We start from the raw sequence: 17744 nt of genomic DNA, 5'->3' as shown, positions 1-17744 counted from the left end.
TTGATGAAAGAATTATTGAAGTGTATGCAGGGAGATACAAAATGGGTAACAACAGTAAACAGATTATTTCTGGCTGATGGAGAAATAAGCTGATAGAGAATTCCCAGGTAGAAGTCCCTTTCATAACTTGGGAACTGATTGTAGTTAGAACATGGAACTGATTATGAGGTGGGAAAAATTGTACATTTTCAGAAGTGTTTTTTAGGATACCTGCTCAAATTCATTTTCATATTAGTGAAGTACATAATCGGCCATCTCCTAACATAACTGGGCAAATAATTTAAAACAAAATCATGAAATTAAAAGAAAAATTTCTTAAAATATTTAAGAATGGTTACATATTGTTTTTTGATCAGTTTTCATGCTGTCTGCGTGGTGAAGATGTTCCCACAATGTTGCTAGGGAGGGAGCTTCAAATTTTAGATCCACAACAAAACAACAGTGGTATTTTTTCGAGTCAGGGTATGCTTGTGTTTTGGTCATTAATTTGTAAATGTTCTTTGTTAAAATAAGATTTCATTTACCTGCCAGCTTTTAAACATCCCTCAAAGTATTTGGAAACCACTTCAAGTTACTTGCAGAGAAGAGGCACTGATCTTGTGATAGCAAACATAATTTACTGTGAAATATGAGACCTACATTGATACTATTGGTTGAGAAGTGAACTTTGGTCAGGAGGGAATTTCTGGATCTTTACCAAGTGGTAATTTTCCCACTCTGTCCCTATAATGAATTTTGACTAGCTTTGGAGAGTCACAGAGGAATCTCATCCAGTTTTTTTAACACCTTGGTCATATGTTTTATTCTCTGTTATGTTCCCTCTTTCTGGATTGGGGATGGGGGAGTGGGGAGGGAAAGACATAGAAACATAGAAAACCTGCAGCACAATACAGGCCCTTCGGCCCACAATACTGTGCCAAACATATGCTTACTTTAGAAATTACCTAGGGCTGCCCATAGCCAGACATCCCAGCTCTCCCGGAATTTTCGGGAGTCTCCCGCAAATTAATAGTGGTTCCCTGCTGCCTGCAAATTATATACAATGTCCTGGAAATTGATTTTTTTGAGAGCGAGCGTGAGAGAACGTGCGAGAGAGAGCGAGAGAGCAAGAGCAAGAAAGCAAGCGCGAGAGAGCGAGCGAGAGAGAGAGCGAGAAAGCAAGCACGAGAGAGAGAGCGAGAAAGCAAGCACGAGACAGCGAGAGAGAGAGAGAGAGAGCGAGAGAGCGAGCGCGAGTGAGAGCGACCATGAGAGACAGCGCGAGAGCGTGCGCGAAAGCAAGCGCGAGAGAGGGTGAGAGTGAGAAAGCAAGCGCGAGGAAGAGCGAGAAAGCAAGCGCGAGCGAGAGAGAGCGAGAAAGCAAGCGTGAGAGAGAGCGAGAGAGTTCCATAGGACACTCGCTATCTGGGACATACACTTTTCTCTTTGCTACCATTAGGGAGGAGGGACAGCAGCTTGAAGACCCACACTCAACACTGGAGGAACAGCCTCACTCCCTCCACCATCAGATTTCTGAACACTACATCATTTTCACCATTTATTTAGGGGGGAGGGATTACAGCAATGCGTGTGGACTTCTGCTGCCGCGGCCTACCCACCTCAATGTTCGACATGTTGTGCATTTCAGCAATTCTGAGGTGGTCAAACAACCCTGTCTGGCAGTCCATGGTCAAAATCACTTTGATCATATTGCTTCCATATTCTGATGTTTGGTCTGAATAACAACTGAACCTCTTGACCATGCCTGCATGCTTTTTATGAACTGCTGCCATATGATGGACTGATTAGATATTTGCATTAACAAGCAGGTGTACAGGTCATTGAGTATATGTCTGTGATAGATAATAAACCTGAGTCTGAAATGCTGAAGAGACAATAGCAGAATAATTTAGTGAAGTAGAATTAAGAATCCAAATTTGTGGCAGCAACATCGGGAAGGAGATGTGAATGTAGTGATTGGTTTAGGCATGTGACCAGGGCAGATTTACTATACCAACCTGCCTTTGCTTGCTTGTCAGTATCTGACGTAAATTATTAGCACAATAATCATAAACTTCATTTTAGACAAGGGTTTGAAACACAACTATGGCATAGAGACAGTAGATGAGAATTGACTGCTTATAAGTTGATGGAAAGACTTACGCTACTATCACTTCACTTAAGAACTTTTTTCCCATCTCCTGAAGAACTAGTCCAGTCCCTGCTTTAATTATTAATGGCGGCGAGCTGAAAAGAGCCCTTTGTGTTTGCATGATCAGATGGCTCCATAAATAACCACGGACAACTTGACAGGTAATAAACCACAATCACTTAACCTGTAAATTATCACCATTTGCATTGAAATAAATGAATTACGGATGAGCTGGCTGTTATATAACACATACTTTAACTGAAACTGCATGGTGCTGTCTAGCCACTGACAAAAACTAATAAAATTAATTTTTAATAAAAGATGTGGTTTTGAAGTGTCCCAGTTTTTGGAATTATTTTAAGTGAATGTGAATTTTCAAGAATCGCCCCATGGAACAGTGACTCCATTCATTTCACGGGAGAGACACTGCTGTTTCAGACAAAATATTAGGTCATTTGTATTTATGTAATTAAATGGATTTTCTTAAATTATTTAGTAGCAAAGAAAGCATAAGAACTAGGAGGAAGAATAGGCCATTCAGCCCTTCTAGCATACCCCATCATTTATCAAGATTCTGACTGATTTACCAAAGTGACATTTTGTTGTCATGTCCCCATATATCCAGCTTCTCTCTGGCCAAAAAGCTTTTTGTTCACTGTTCTTAATGACCAAGCCCCCACAAATCTCTGGCGTAGAGAACTCCGAAGTCCTTTGCCCGATGCAAGAAGACATCAGAATCTGAATCAGATTTATTACCACCAGCATGTGACATGAAATTTGTTAGTTTAGCAGCAGTTCAATACAATATATAATCTAGCAGAGAGAAAAAAATAATAAATGAGTAAATCAATTATGTATATTGAATAAATTTTAAAACTGCGCAAAAACTGAAATACTGTATATTAAAAAAATGTGAAGTAGTGTCCAAAGATTCAATGTCCATTTAGGAATCGGATAGCAGAGGGGAAGGAGCTGTTCCTGAATCACTGAGTGCATGCCTTCAGGCTTCTGTATCTCCTACCTGATGGTAACAGTGGCTGCTGGAGGTCCTTAATAATTGACGCTGCCTTTCTGAGACACCACTCCCTAAAGATGTCCTGGGTACTTTGTGGGCTAGTATCCAAGATGGAGCTGACAAGATTTACAACCTTCTGCAGCTTCTTTCAGTCCTGTGCAGTAGCCCCTCCATATCAGACAGTGATGCAGCCTGTCAGAATGCTCTCCATGGTACAACTATAGAAGTTTTTGAGTGTATTTGTAACATGCCAAATCTCTTTAAACTCCTAATAAATATAGCCGCTGTCTTGCCTTCTTTATAACTACATCGATATGTTGGGACCAGGTTAGATCCTCAGAGATCTTGATACCTAGGAACTTGAAGCTGCTCACTCTCTCTACTTCTGATCCCTCTGTGAAGATTGGTATGTGTTTCATCATCTTATCCTTCCTGAAGTCCACAATCAGCTCTTTTGTCTTACTCCTGTTTCAGAATCAAATGGACCTCTCTCATTCTTTGCCTTTGATCCTTGGCTTCCCAAATCAGACAGAGGGTTCACCAACCCTGTCTCCAGCCTGATGAACCCAACAGTATTTCTTAATATTTCAATAAGATTCCCTCTCATCCCTCAAACTCAAGATCTAAACTGACTCAAGGGCAGGTCTACTATTCTAGGAACCAGTCCCTAATCTTTGCTACAACTTTTTAATGATATGTGCAAAATATTTGTGTGAGGGCAGAACTGTACCAGATGTGTTTTCCTTGAGGGCTCATATAATTGCAACAAAATATCCCATCTCCTGGGAATAACTGGAACTCAAACACCATCCTTGTGATAGCCCACCAGCCACAGTCCTGTGGGCAGAGAATTGCAAAGGTTCCTTCACCTGCTGCATTATGACACTTCTCCCTGTGCAGCATACGTGTAAAATGGCACCCCATATTAATGTTTTTTAATTGATTTTTAGGCTTGTAAGAGTGGTTTTGGGGACATAGAAGGGAGTTACAGCTCATTTTAGGGTTTTTGCTGTTGTTGCTTTTTGTGCTCTGTGTTGTTCTGCTGAGCATTGCGGGCCTGCTATATTTATGCAGGAATGTGTGGCGACACTTGTGGGCTGTCCACAGCAAACTCTGGGGTCTGTTGGTGGTTAATGCAAATAACATGTTTCTCTACATGTTTCAATGTGCACACGACAAATAAACTTGGATCTTGAATGTTCTTGGACTCAGATGGACCTCCTCTATTTTAAGGCTGTGATCCCAGTGCCAGAATCACAAGTAGTTACATCTGCCAAGATGGGTAAGATATAAATACCTGGCAGGCAGGGGCAAAGTAACGTGGGACTAGGCTCTATTTTGTTGGGAGATTGAGGAGAATTGGCATGTCACCAAAGAATCCTACAAATTTCTATGGACGTATGGGGGGAGAGCATTCTAATCACATCACTGCCTGATATGGAGATGCCAATGTGTGCACAGGATTGCAAGTGGCTGCAGACAGCTGTAGACTCAGGCAGCTCTATCACGGGCACAACCCCCTCTGCCATCAAGGGCATCTTCAAGGGACAGTGCCTCAAGAAAGTGGCGTCCATCACATGTACATGTATGGAAGGCTCTGGTCCAGGTGTGGGTCAATGGGAGTAGGCAAAACATCAGTTTGGCGCAGATGGGCCAAAAGTCCAAAAGGCCTGGTCCTGTGCTGTTCTGCTCTGTAAATCAATTACTCTATGATATTGCACTGTAAAGCTGCTGCAAAACAAATTTTGTGTCAGAATAGAATCAGGTATATTATCACTGGCATACTGTATGTCATCATGTACAGTATGTCAGTGAAAATAATTCTGATTCTGAAAGACTTCTGAATTCTAATTACGCAAGTCTATTCTTTAGAAGACTAGAAGTCTAAAGATTCCTAGGTTTTACCACATCACTCCCAGGGAAGAACATTGGGACTCCATGGAAGCCGGCAATGTACAAGGATGCTTTGGCACTGTCAATGAATATTAAACAATGTTAATTTTGCTTTCACCACCTTCTTGTTTTCATTCTGTATTCAGGCTGTCTTTAAATCCAGCTGATTATTCTTGCCTTGTTTATCTATAAACCGGCTTTCAGGATCTCTTCTCTTGGCAAACACTGAGCAATGAACTCTGAATATATTATTGCCTGTATTAAGGGTCTGGAACCCTGTTCTTGTATATACACACAAAGTACTGGCATCACCAGCAATGCTGGTATTTGTTATTATCTATGCTGAATTACCTGAGATAAGGAGAAGTAAGTTATATTAGTGGTCTGGAGTCACATAGGTCCAACCAACGTATGGTGGTAGTTCTCTTCCCTGTAGGACATCAGAAAACTGGATGGATTTTTATGACAATTTGGTAATTGGTACTTGCAGTTTTATAAACAAAAAAATGCATTTTTATTTAGTCATTTCAATTTAAGTTCCCCAAATGCCATTTGAACTCAGATCTCCAGAAGTTTTTTAAAAGTTGAAGTCTGTCCCGAGCCTTGTGGCCACGCAATAGTCCAGAATGCTGGCTGTTAATCCAGCAACTTCTCTACTGCACCAGTACACCTGGAGTATTGTGTACATAGTCACAGAGTCATAGAGCACCAGTACACAGAAACAGGCCCTTCAGCCCATCTAATATATGCCACATTGCTATTTTGCTTAGTCTGATTGACCTTAACCTGGACCGTAGCCCTCCATACTCCACACATCCATGTATTTATCCTTAAATGTTGAAATCAACTCTACATTCACCAGATCAGATGGTGAGTAAACCGCACCCTCTGACTGACAAAGTTCCCCTTCAGGCTCCCCTTAAATATTTCACTTTCATCCTTAACCCATGACCTCTCATAGTAGTCTCGACCAATCTCAGTGGGAAAAAAAACGCTTGCATTTACCCTATATAAAACCCTCATAATCTTGTATACCTTTATCAAATCTTTCCTCATTCTCCTGTGCTCCAGGAACTAAATTCCTAACCTATTCAACCTATCCAACTCACTGCAAAGTCTTTGTAAATTTTCTCTGCATGCTTTCAATCACATTGATATCTTTTCTGTAGGTTGGAGCACTGAGTGCTGGAAGCAGCGCTGCACGGTACTTAGTGGTTAGCACAACGCTACTACAACACCAGCGACCCAGGTTCAGTTCCTGCTGCTGCCTCTAAGGAGTTTGTACGTTCTCTCTGTGACAACATGGTCTCCTCCAGATGCTTTGGTTACTCCACATTCCAAAGACGTAGAGATGGGTGAGTAGGTTAATTGGCCACATGTTTGTCATTGGCTGGCACAGGCTCGTTGGGCCAGAATGGCCTGCTACTGTTCTGTATCACTAAATAAATGAAAAATAAACTTGCAGGCTGTCTCCCCCTCCCCCCCCCCCCACATACACATACCTGGACTGGGGTGGTCATTGATGTAAAATACACATTTCACAGTACGTTTTGATGTTTCGATGCATATGTGACAAATAAAGCCTATCCTTAATCTTTAGGAGATTTTCCCTTCTGGTTTCCTAAGAAGCAGAGTCAGGATGGATTCCCAGCTCGTAGGTACCTTTGTGCAGCCTCAGTGACCAAATGGCAGGAGAGCTGGATTCAGAGATCTGAGTCCCGGAAAGCATTGCTGGCGGTAGTGATAGAGGCTGATACAATAAGGACATTTTAAAAACTCTTAGATAAGCACTTGGAGGTAAGAAAAATGAAGGGTTATAGAATGGGTAGGAGGGAAGAGTTAGATTGATCATGGAGTAGATTTATATAGGTCGGAAAAACATTGTGGGCTGAAGGGCCGGTACTGAGCTGTACGGTTCTATGTTCGATATAAAACCTTGCTCAGACAAAAACAGATCTACACTGAAGGTCACTTCACAGAGGGGCCTTGGAACTGAGAGGACAGAGAGCTCCACATTCCTAACAGCGAACATTACCAATAGTCTGTATTGGTCCAACCACACAGACACACCATGGACGAGGAGGTATATCAGCATTTCTACTCCCTCAGTATCCTGAAGAAATTTGGGAGGATCTTTTGACCCTGATCATTTTTTATTGAGGCACTATAGAAAGCATCCTATCCAGATGCATCTTGGCTTGGTGTGGCGACTGCTCTGCTTGTGGTCTCAAGAAACTGCAGAGAGTTGTGGACACACCTCAGTGCCAGGGAAAACAGCCTCCCCTCCATGGACTCTCGCTATACTTCTCACTGTGTTGGTAAAGCAGCCAGCATAATTAACGACCCAACCACCCCAGACATCCTCTCTTCTTCTCCCATCAGGCAGAAGATACAAAAGCCTGAAAGAACATGCCACCAGGCTCAGGGACTGCTTCTGTCTCACTGTTATAAGATTATTGAAAGGTGTCCTAGTACATTAAGATGGACCCTTGACCTGACAACCTACCCCATTACGGCTTTTGCACCCAGTTGTCTGCCTGCACTACACATTCTCTAATTTATTCTGCATTCTGTTATTGTTTGCCCGTGTACGACCTCAATGCATTGATGTGATGAAATGAAAGACAAGCAAAACAAAGTTTTTTTAATATACAGTATTTCTGATTTTTGCTCATGTTTTAATCTATTCAATATACGTATACAGTAATTGATTTACTTATGTATTTATTATTATATTTTATTTATTTATTTTTTCTCTTCTATATTATGTATTGCATTGAACTGCTGCTGCTAAGTTAACAAATTTCACGTCACATGCCGGTGATAATAAACCTGATTCTGATTTTTCACTGTACCTCAATACATGTGACATTACTAAACCAATTTACAATTCAGTTGCTGGTCCTGGCCTTTAATTACCTACTGTTTCTCTCCACAGTTGCTGCAGATTTTCTGTTCACTTCAGAATTCCAGCATTGGCACTTTTTTGATTTTCTATTCAGGCCTATGACGTGTCTTTGAAAGAGAAATCATCCAGCTTCACCTATTCATTGGCACTCATATTTTTGAAAGCTTTTTCCAAAGCAAGTATTACATAGCAGCAAAAACAACAATACTAATGCACAAACCAAAATGCATAAAAATATCCATCTGGAATTATGCAAAAGAAAGAAATGTCTGTCACAAAGCAGCAATGGTCAAGAGATGATGACTCTTCAAATAGTGAATGGTAATTTTGACCATAAGACCATGAGATACAGGAGCAGAATTAGGCATTTGGCCCATTGTGTCTGCTTCACCATTTTTTGGCTGATTTTTTTTTAACTTTATCCTCCCACCTTCTCCCCATAACCTTTCACCCCCTTTCCAATCAAGAACCTATCAATCTCTGCCTTAAATATACTCATTGACTGTGCCTAAACAGCCAGTGTGGCAAAAAAAGTTTCACAGATTCACAACCCTCCGGCTAAAGAAATTCTTCCATATCTCTACTCTAAAGTGATTTCCTTGTATTGTGAGGATGTGGCCTTGGATCCAGACTCTGCTATTCATGGAAACATCTTCTCCACGTTTACTCTATCTAGACCTATCAGTAGGTTTCACTGAAATACTCGCTCAGGCTCCTGAAGTCCATTGAGTATAGTCCCAAATACAACAAATGCTCCATAATTTCAAACTTGCTGCATAATTAAACTAATGTGTCAGGTAACTAATATTCTGTTCAATTAAAGCAACAGGAATTCACAAACATTCCTGATTATTTTCTAATCTAATTTAGGGTGGCATGGTAGGGTAAGCTATTACGGCACCAGTGCCCTGTGCTGATTCCCGCTGCTGGCTTTAAGGAGCTTGTGCATTCTCCCTGGGACCGCATGGGTTTCCTTCCACATTCCAAAGATGTATGGGTTAGTGGGTTAATGGGTTGCAAGGGTGGGTTGGGCAGTGTCGGTTTGTTTGGCCTGAACAACCTGTTAACATGCTGTATCTCTAAATAAAATAAGTATAGTTATTTGCTGACAAACAGTGACTGTTTTTACACAGGGAGTCCTTCGACGACAGAATCTGCAACGGGTTGGTTCTGGGAAGTCTGCTCTTTATCGTGCTTTCTATTGGCCTTTAAAGGAGTCTTCAGAGAAAGATCTAAAGAGTGGAAGCTGATTGCTTGAGCTCTGAGAGTAGCTCCACAATAGGTTGTTATATTCATTTTGTTACCACTTTGTTTCTTTCTTTTTCTTGCTTGAGAGAGCCCCTGCAATAGCAGGACACATAGACAACGGATCCAGCTGTAATTTTGCCTTTGACCAACCACAATACTGCCTCCTGCAAAGCCCCTTTCCATTGAAATTCCTTGAGAACCTGAGTTATAGGGTAAGACTGAAAGGCTGACTTTATTCACTGGAGCATAGGAGATGAGGGGAGATTTGATGGGGGTATACAAAATTATGAGGGGTATAGGTAGGGTAAATGCTAGTAGACTTTTTCCACTGAGGTTGGGTGAAACTAGAACTGGAGGTCATAGGTTAAGGGTGAAAGGGGAACATGAGGGGGTCCTTCTTCACTCAGAGAGTGGTGAGACAGTGGAATGAGCTGCCAGTGGAAATGGTGGATGTGTGTTTGATGTCAACATGATTGGTACATGAATGAGAGGGGTATGGAGGACTATGGTCTGGGTAGTTGATGGGCTAGGCAGAATAATAGGTTGGCACAGATTAGATGGGCTGAAGGGTCTGTTTCTGTGCTGTAGTGTTCTATGACTATGAAATACAATATAATAGGGTCTTTTAACAGCCTGTTAAACAGGTACATGAAGCTTAGAAAAATAGAGGGCTATGTGCTAGGGAAATTCTAGGCAGTCTCTAGAGTAGGTTACATGGTCTGCACAACATTGTGGGCCGAAGGGCCTGTAATGTGCTGTAAATTTCTATGTTCAATGAAAGGACAACAAATAGCATGAGAGGGACAAAATAGGCTTTGCCCAATTTAATTTGATAATGGTGTAAAGGCAGCAAAGCAACACCAGACAGAAAGGGAAGGAGAGGGCAGGAGGAAATCAGCAGCTTTGCAAGATGCCTTTGCTCTTAACTCACGTGCATACTTGGAGTGAAAATGCCGCTTTCTTTTTCGCACTGAGATATTAGATATATTGACCCAGACCAGTTACAAGTAAGCATAGAAAATTGGGAACTATACATAGATTTTGCTGTGCTTCATTGAGATCACTGATTTTAATGCAGGTGGAGCTATCTACATTGACAATAATCTGTATTTAGATAGTCGCCTTAATGTACGTACAAACACAATCCTGTACTAATAAATGAGGTGTGACACAGAATCATACAGGGATGTTTTATATGTTTGGTGACTAACAGATGAATTTCAAACATTGGAAGAATGGCAGAGAGGAAAGAAAAAATGAAAAAAAGACAGAAAGGGAGGGAGTGAGAGAGAGAGGTGGAAGAGAGAGAGAGACATACAGAAAGTGACAGAGGGAAAAAGAGTGAGGTAGAGAGAGAGTGTGTGTGAAAGAGAGAGAGGAGACAGAGAGCAGAGAGAGAGGTGGCTGAGAGAGCTAGAGAGAGAGCGAGAGAGAGACAGAGACATAGAGAAAGTGAGAAAGGGAGAGAGGGCACAGAGAGACAAAGATTGAGACAGAGAGAGAGCGAGCGCGAGAGAGAGAGAGAGGGAAGAGAGAGAGAGAGAGAGAGGGAAGAGAGAGAGAGAGAGAGAGAGGGGAAAGAGAAAGATTCAGAGATCTGGTGGAGTGGGTGAAGAGTTCTAGAAGGCAGGAATACGGAAAGTACAGCTGCCAATAGTGAAACAATGAACATGAGGAATAATTTGCTTGCTATGACACAGGGGCCTTTCAACCCACCTTGACAATGCCAGCTCCTAGCCAAGCAAACCCATGGGTAGTGCCTTTACTTCCTGAGAAAACTAAAGAAATTTGGCCTGTCCCCTAAAACCCTCACTAATTTTTATAGATGCACCGTAGAAAGCATTCTTCTAGGGTGTATCACAACCTGGTATGGAAGTTGTCCTGTCCAAGACCGGAAGAAGCTGCAGAAGATCATGAACACGGCGCAGCACATCACACAAACCAATCTTCTGTCCTTGGACTCACTTTACACCACACGCTGTCGGAGCAGTGCTGCCAGGATAATCAAGGACACGACCCACCCAGCCAACACACTTTTCGTCCCTCTTCCGTCTGGGAGAAGGCTCAGGAGCTTGAAGACTCGTACGGCCAGATTTGGGAACAGCTTCTTTCCAACTGTGATAAGACTGCTGAACGGATCCTGACCCGGATCTGGGCCGTACCCTCCAAATATCTGGACCTCCCTCTCGGTTTTTTTGCTCTAACTTACTTTTCATTTTTCTATTTTCTATTTATGATTTATAATTTAATTTTTTAATATTTACTATCGATTTGTAATCCAAGGAGCGGGAAGCGCAGAATCAAATATCGCTGTGATGATTGTACTTTCTAGTATCAATTGTTTGGCGACAATAAAGCATAATGTACGTATGTAGTGGCATGGCAGTGACCATGACCAAACAATGATTTTCCTTTAAGCTTCTTCTTCATCAGGACTCAGAATCCTATCTGGAGATACTTATTGGGCCTTGAACCCAAGTTCTAATTCTATCTCAGAAGGAGCACCTCTGGTGCACCTGTATGTTTGCAAGGATCCTACCTTTGTTGTAGAGGGAGCCATCAAAGTAATAGCTGCCCGTGTAGTAGCCTGTGGTGAGCTCCATCAGGTGACGGCCCCACGTGTTCCCTGCTCCCGGGAAGCTGGCCAAGGCCACAAGGCGTTTCGAGCGTATGGGCAGAAACCGCCGATCCATGCAACGGTTATCTGTAAGAACAATCACACATTAAATAAAGAATTAAATATCACAGCATGTCCTTTGAGTCTGTTCCTTACAGTGGGATCACGATTAATGCTACACAAGAAATAAGGATCTCAACAAGTGATGACTACATGTGGCGGGGTGGGGGGGAGAGGGGTAGCGAGAAGGGATTATTTTCAAGAGAGAGATACTGATGGAGAGTCTCAACCCAAGGTGTTAGTAATTCCTTTCTCTCTATAGATGCTGCTACTGGTTTGATTTTTTTTTAAAATTCCAGATTCAAGTGTCTCCATTTCTAATGTTAAACCTTACCAAAATCATGTCTGATCCAATTTCCTTAATTCACCTACCTACCCATGAACATACCCAACCACTGATCACCCACAGCTCTTTGGAAGAATCATTTACAATAGTCTTGATTGAAGAGGTTTCTCCTCAAACCCAAGTAGCTGAAGCTTTACCTTCAATCTGCACCTTCTGGCCCAGATTCCCCAGCCAGAGTAGCACTGTCTTGTCAATCCCATTCAGTTGAATAAGTTTACCTTTTACAACACACACTTATTGTTTGAAAAGCAACCTACTCATTACATATTGAATAAGTAAATTGCCTCTAAGTTTTGTATGCTTCAACAATTTCTGTGCTAAAACAATACTTCTTTGGCTGTAGAGCACGTTGAAGCTTTCCAGGTTTGTGAAAGGTGCTGTAGAAATGTATATCTTTCTATCTTTTTACCATTTCTCAACATATGTGTGACCAAGTTATCAATGATAGTTTCAGGGAAGCTCAATGTAACTAACATGGTAGAGACACATGGATGGAAGAATAGTGGAGGGCTATGTAGGAGGGAAGGATTAGATTGGCTTGGAGTAGGTTAGAAAGTCAGCATAACATCTTGGGCTGAAGGGCCTGTACTGTTGAAAAACTGTTGAAAAACTGGTTGTACTGTTGAAAAACTGGTTGCAATATTGTCTGCTAAGGCAATATGAATGCGAAGAATGCAAGAAGCTCCAGAGAGTAGTGGAATCAGCCCAATGCATCACAGGATTATCCCTCCCCACTACTGAAAATACCTACATTGAGGGAGAGCCCCAAGTAGCCAACAATATCATTAAAGATCCCCACCTTCTGGTCCGTGACATCTTATCACAGCTACCATTGAGCAGGAGCTACCACCAGGTCCAAGAACAACTACTTTCCTTCAACCAACTTACTGAACCAACCTGCACAACTCTAATCACCAGCTCATTATAACAACACTATGACCAGTGCAATACAATGGACATCCACTTTTGTTCTAATTGAGTTCCTTTAGCATAATTTTGTCTAATTAATGTGTTTCTTGAGAATATTGTGTCTCTAATGCTACTCCAAGTAAGTTTTTCAATGCGGCTGTTAAACGTACTTGTGTATACAACAATAAACTTGCCTTTGATTTTGAACCCTACCTCGCACTTGTGTTTGATAAACGACATAGTATTCTTCATTCCCGCAGTGCTCGTATTCTTCACTGGCGCATTTCTGGGCGCACAGGTGTTCGTCCTCTGGATCATGCAGTGTGAAGTGCATGGTAGGAAAGCCGCAATGACACGCTTCACCACCAAGCACAGCCAGGGTATACTCCTGCAGAGAGAGCGGCTTCAGTACAAAATAAACCCTAATTTACGGAAAAAATAAAACTTCTTCATATAAACACATCACTGTAGATTGAATCCTGAAACTTAGAACAGTACAGCACAAGAACAGGCCTTTTTCTCCTTTATGCTGTGCTGAACTAGTTAACTTCAGAACTTCAGAAAGCTGACAGGACCTGATTCAAGTCAAGTCAAGTCAAGTCGCCTTTTATTGTCATTTCGACCATAACTGCTGGTACATTACACAGTAAATATGAAACAATGTTTTTCAGGACCATGTTGCTACGTGAACAATATAAAAACTACACAGAACTACTTAAAACAACACAAAACTACACTAGACTACAGACCTACCCAGGACTGCATAAAGTGCACAAAACAGTGCAGGTGTTACAATAAATAATAAACAAGACAATAGGCACAGTAGAGGGCAGTAGGTTGGTGTCAGTCCAGGCGCTGGGTATTGAAGAGTCTGATGGCTTGGGGGAAGAAACTGTTACATAGTCTGGTCGTGAGAGGCCAAATGCTTTGGTGCCTTTTGACAGATGGTGGGAGGGAGAAGAGTTTGTATGAGGGGTGCATAGGGTCCTTCATAATGCTGTTTGCTTTACAGATGCAGATTGTGGTGTAAATTACTAATTAAATTAGTAATTAAAAGCTGAACAAAGCTAATCCCTTCTGCCTACACAGTAGCCGTATCCTTCAATACTTTATACATTCATGTGCCCATCTAAGAGGCTCCAAAATGCATATCCTGTTTGCTTGCACCAGCACCACTGGCAGTGCATTCCAGGCACACGACATTCTCTGTAATAAAAACTTGCTCTGCATATCTCTTTTGAATTTACCCCCTTCTCACTTTATATGTATGCCTTCTAATATGAGACAATTTGACCATGGGATTAAAAAGGTACAGGCTATTCTATGCCTCTCAAGATCTAACAGGCCTCCCCTCAGTCTCTGCAGCCCAGAGAAAACAACTGAAGTCTATCCAAACTCACCTTGCAGCTGATGCCCTCTAATCCAGGCAGAATCCTGGTGAACATCCTCTGCACCCTCTCCAAAATCTCCATAATCTCCATACCCTTCCCCGAATTTGTGCTGCAGTACTGTAATGGTTAAGTTCCTTAACCATTAATCCAGGCACAGAAATTCAATGTTCATCAGGGCCACAGAAGAGTTTCAATACAAGTAATCAAATAAGCCCAAATAATAGATCTATTACTAATAGTGGCAAACTTGAATCTTAAAAAGCAAGGCACTTCTGATTCATTAAAGACCTTCACAGGAGGAAATCTGTCACCCTTATCCAATTTAGCTTATGTGTGACTCCAATCTCCTAAATGCTTCCACAATGATTTCACAATACATTCAGACATATAGATGTACGACCACAAAAAAGGTTTATTGACAAGACAACACACTAATTGCAGACTGGAAGACAGGCTACTTATGACACTGTTACATTGCTTGAGAAGCAAACATCCCAATTAGGTCACAATGCAATGACATACACATGCCCGGAGAGAATAGTATGTTTCACACTGAAAGGTACATCACAGAAACAGAAGTAAATGCCCATATGTTCATATCCTGTTAATAAATGTAATTTTTACAGCTTCCTCATCCAAGAAGAAATTCTCAAACATTTCTGTTGTCTCCCTTGGATTTTATGTGATACCCTTTATTCCAAGCCGCCTTCTATCTCTGAAAAGTAGAAGTCAAAGGTCGCCTCATTGCAGGAATGATGCGGAGGCTTTGGAGAGTTTTACCAGACGTTGCCTGGATTAGAGTTCATTTGCTATAAGAAGGGGTTGGATAAGCCTGGGTTTTGTCCTCTGGAGTTGCAGAGATTATGGGGAAACCTGATACAGGTTTATAAGATTATGAGAGGCATAGATAGAATGGACGGGCAGTATCTTGACCTCAGGATCAAAATGTCTAATACTAGAAGGTATGCATTTAAGGTGAGATGGTTCAATTCAAAGGAGATGTGTGGGACAAAAATTTTATCAGAGAAAATTGCAAATGTCACTCCATTCTTCAAGAAGGGAGAGAGGCAGAAGAAGGTAAAGTATAGGCCAGTTAGTCTGATCTCAGTGGTTGGAAAGATGTTGGAGTCAATTATTAAGGATGAGACCTCAGGGTACTTGAAGGCAAATGATAAAATAAGTTGTAGTCAGTATGGGTTCCTCATCAGAAAATTTTGCCTGACAAACATGTTGTAATTCTTTGAAGAAAAAGCAAGCAGGATAGACAAAGCAGAATAAGTGATGTTGTGTACTTGGATTTTCAGAAGGCCTTTGACAAGATGACACACATGAAGCTGCTTAACAAGTTATGAGCCCATGGTGTTACAGGAAAGATTCTAGCATGGAGAATGCAGTGGCTAATTGGCAGGAAGCAAAGAGTGGGAATAAAGGGAGCCTTTTTCTAGAAGTCTACCAGTGACTAGTGGTGTTCCACAGGGGTCTGTGTTGGGGCCACGTCTTTCCAATATTTTTATTATTAATTTTACATACAAAAGTACAGAGTACAAGAAAAATATATATCAATACATTATACTAAATCACATATAAAGACTCCTTACCCTATATTCATACCGATTAATTAATTTGTAACATTGAAATATGGTAATTTTATTATATAAAAAAAATCTAACCCACTACCAAGACCGAAGCTGGTTAGTAAAGAAAAAAAGGGAAAAAAAATATTAGCCATCATCTGTGCTTTAACAGCAAATCAAAGGTTTTGAAAATAATTCAAAAAAGGTCCCCATGTGTAGCACTTGTTCCATCCCCCCCATCCATCCTCACTGATCTCCCTCCTGGCACTTATCCGTGTAAGCGGAACAAGTGCTACACATGCCCTTACACTTCCTCCCTTACCACCATTCAGGGCCCCAAACAGTCCTTCCAGCTGAGGCAACACGTCACCTGTGAGTCAGCTGGGGTGATATACTGCGTCCGGTGCTCCCAATGTGGCCTTTTATATATTGGCGAGACCCGACGCAGACTGGGAGACCGCTTTGCTGAACACCTACGCTCTGTCTGCCAGAGAAAGCAGGATCTCCCAGTGGCCACACATTTTAATTCCACATCTCATTCCCATTCTGACATGTCTATCCACGGCCTCCTCTACTGTAAAGATGAAGCCACACTCAGGTTGGAGGAACAACACCTTATATTCCGTCTGGGTAGCCTCCAACCTGATGGCATGAACATCGACTTCTCTAACTTCCGCTAAGGCCCCACCTCCCCCTCGTACCCCATCTGTAACTTATTTTTATACACACATTCTTTCTCTCACTCTCCTTTTTCTCCCTCTGTCCCTCTGAATATACCCCTTGCCCATCCTCTGGGTCCCCCCCCCCCGTCTTTCGTCCCGGACCTCCTGTCCCATGATCCTCTCGTATCCCTTTTGCCTATCACCTGTCCAGCTCTTGGCTCCATCCCTCCCCCTCCTGTCTTCTCCTATCATTTTGGATCTTCCCCTCCCCCTCCCACTTCTCTTACTAGCTCTTTTTTCAGTTAGTCCTGACGAAGAGTCTCGGCCTGAAATGTCGACTGTACCTCTTCCTAGAGATGCTGCCTGGCCTGTTGCGTTCACCAGAAAATTTGATGTGTAATACCTAATCTACCCCATTCTTTAAAAGCCACATCAATCATAGAGGGTTTAAAAAAATAATTAGAAAAAATGGGACTTGAAAGAGAAAATTTCAATAAGCCAATGTATTTTCGGAATTGTATCTAAATTCTCATAGTGTGTTTAACTACCAGATTATCAGTTAACTTACTCAGAGACAAAGAAGTGAGGAACCAAGAAGAGAAATAATAGAAAATTTATTAACAGAGTTAGCTTCTAAAAAAACCCACATCGGGCAATCCTCACGATTAATGTAATATAACCAAAATGTAAGATTTCTTATATTAACTGCCCAATAAGAGAATCTAAAGTTTGGTAAGGCTAATCCTCCATTCTTTTTATCTTTCTGAAGATGAATTTTATTTAATCTAGAACGCTTATTCGTCCATATATAAGAAAATTATAATAGAGTCAAAAGAATCAAAGAAAGATTTAGGAATAAAAACAGGCAATGCCTGAAAAAGATATATAAATTTAGGTAATATATTCATTTTAATAGAGTCAATTCGGCCAATCAGTGATAACAAAAGAGGCGACCAATTTGATAGTATCCTTTTTACGTGATTCAATAGG

At 41.5% G+C, this 17744-nt stretch overlaps 1 protein-coding gene across 1 annotated transcript in view; it reads right to left on the bottom strand.

Annotated features, from left to right (window-relative positions):
- Positions 1-17744, bottom strand: part of LOC140190771 (sialate:O-sulfotransferase 2-like) — a 228077-nt gene that overhangs the window by 56876 nt on the left and 153457 nt on the right. The window contains exons 5-6 of the mRNA XM_072247606.1: positions 13341-13515; positions 11735-11899 (exon numbers count right to left, since the gene is read on the bottom strand). Coding sequence (XP_072103707.1) covers positions 11735-11899; positions 13341-13515 — 340 coding nt within the window. The remainder of the gene's footprint in view (positions 1-11734; positions 11900-13340; positions 13516-17744) is intronic.

This window comes from Mobula birostris, chromosome 31, assembly GCF_030028105.1.
Source record: "Mobula birostris isolate sMobBir1 chromosome 31, sMobBir1.hap1, whole genome shotgun sequence".
Lineage (NCBI taxonomy): Eukaryota > Metazoa > Chordata > Chondrichthyes > Myliobatiformes > Myliobatidae > Mobula > Mobula birostris.
The sequence above is the reverse complement of the archived record's forward strand: the minus strand, read 5'-3'. Positions and strand labels throughout refer to the sequence as shown.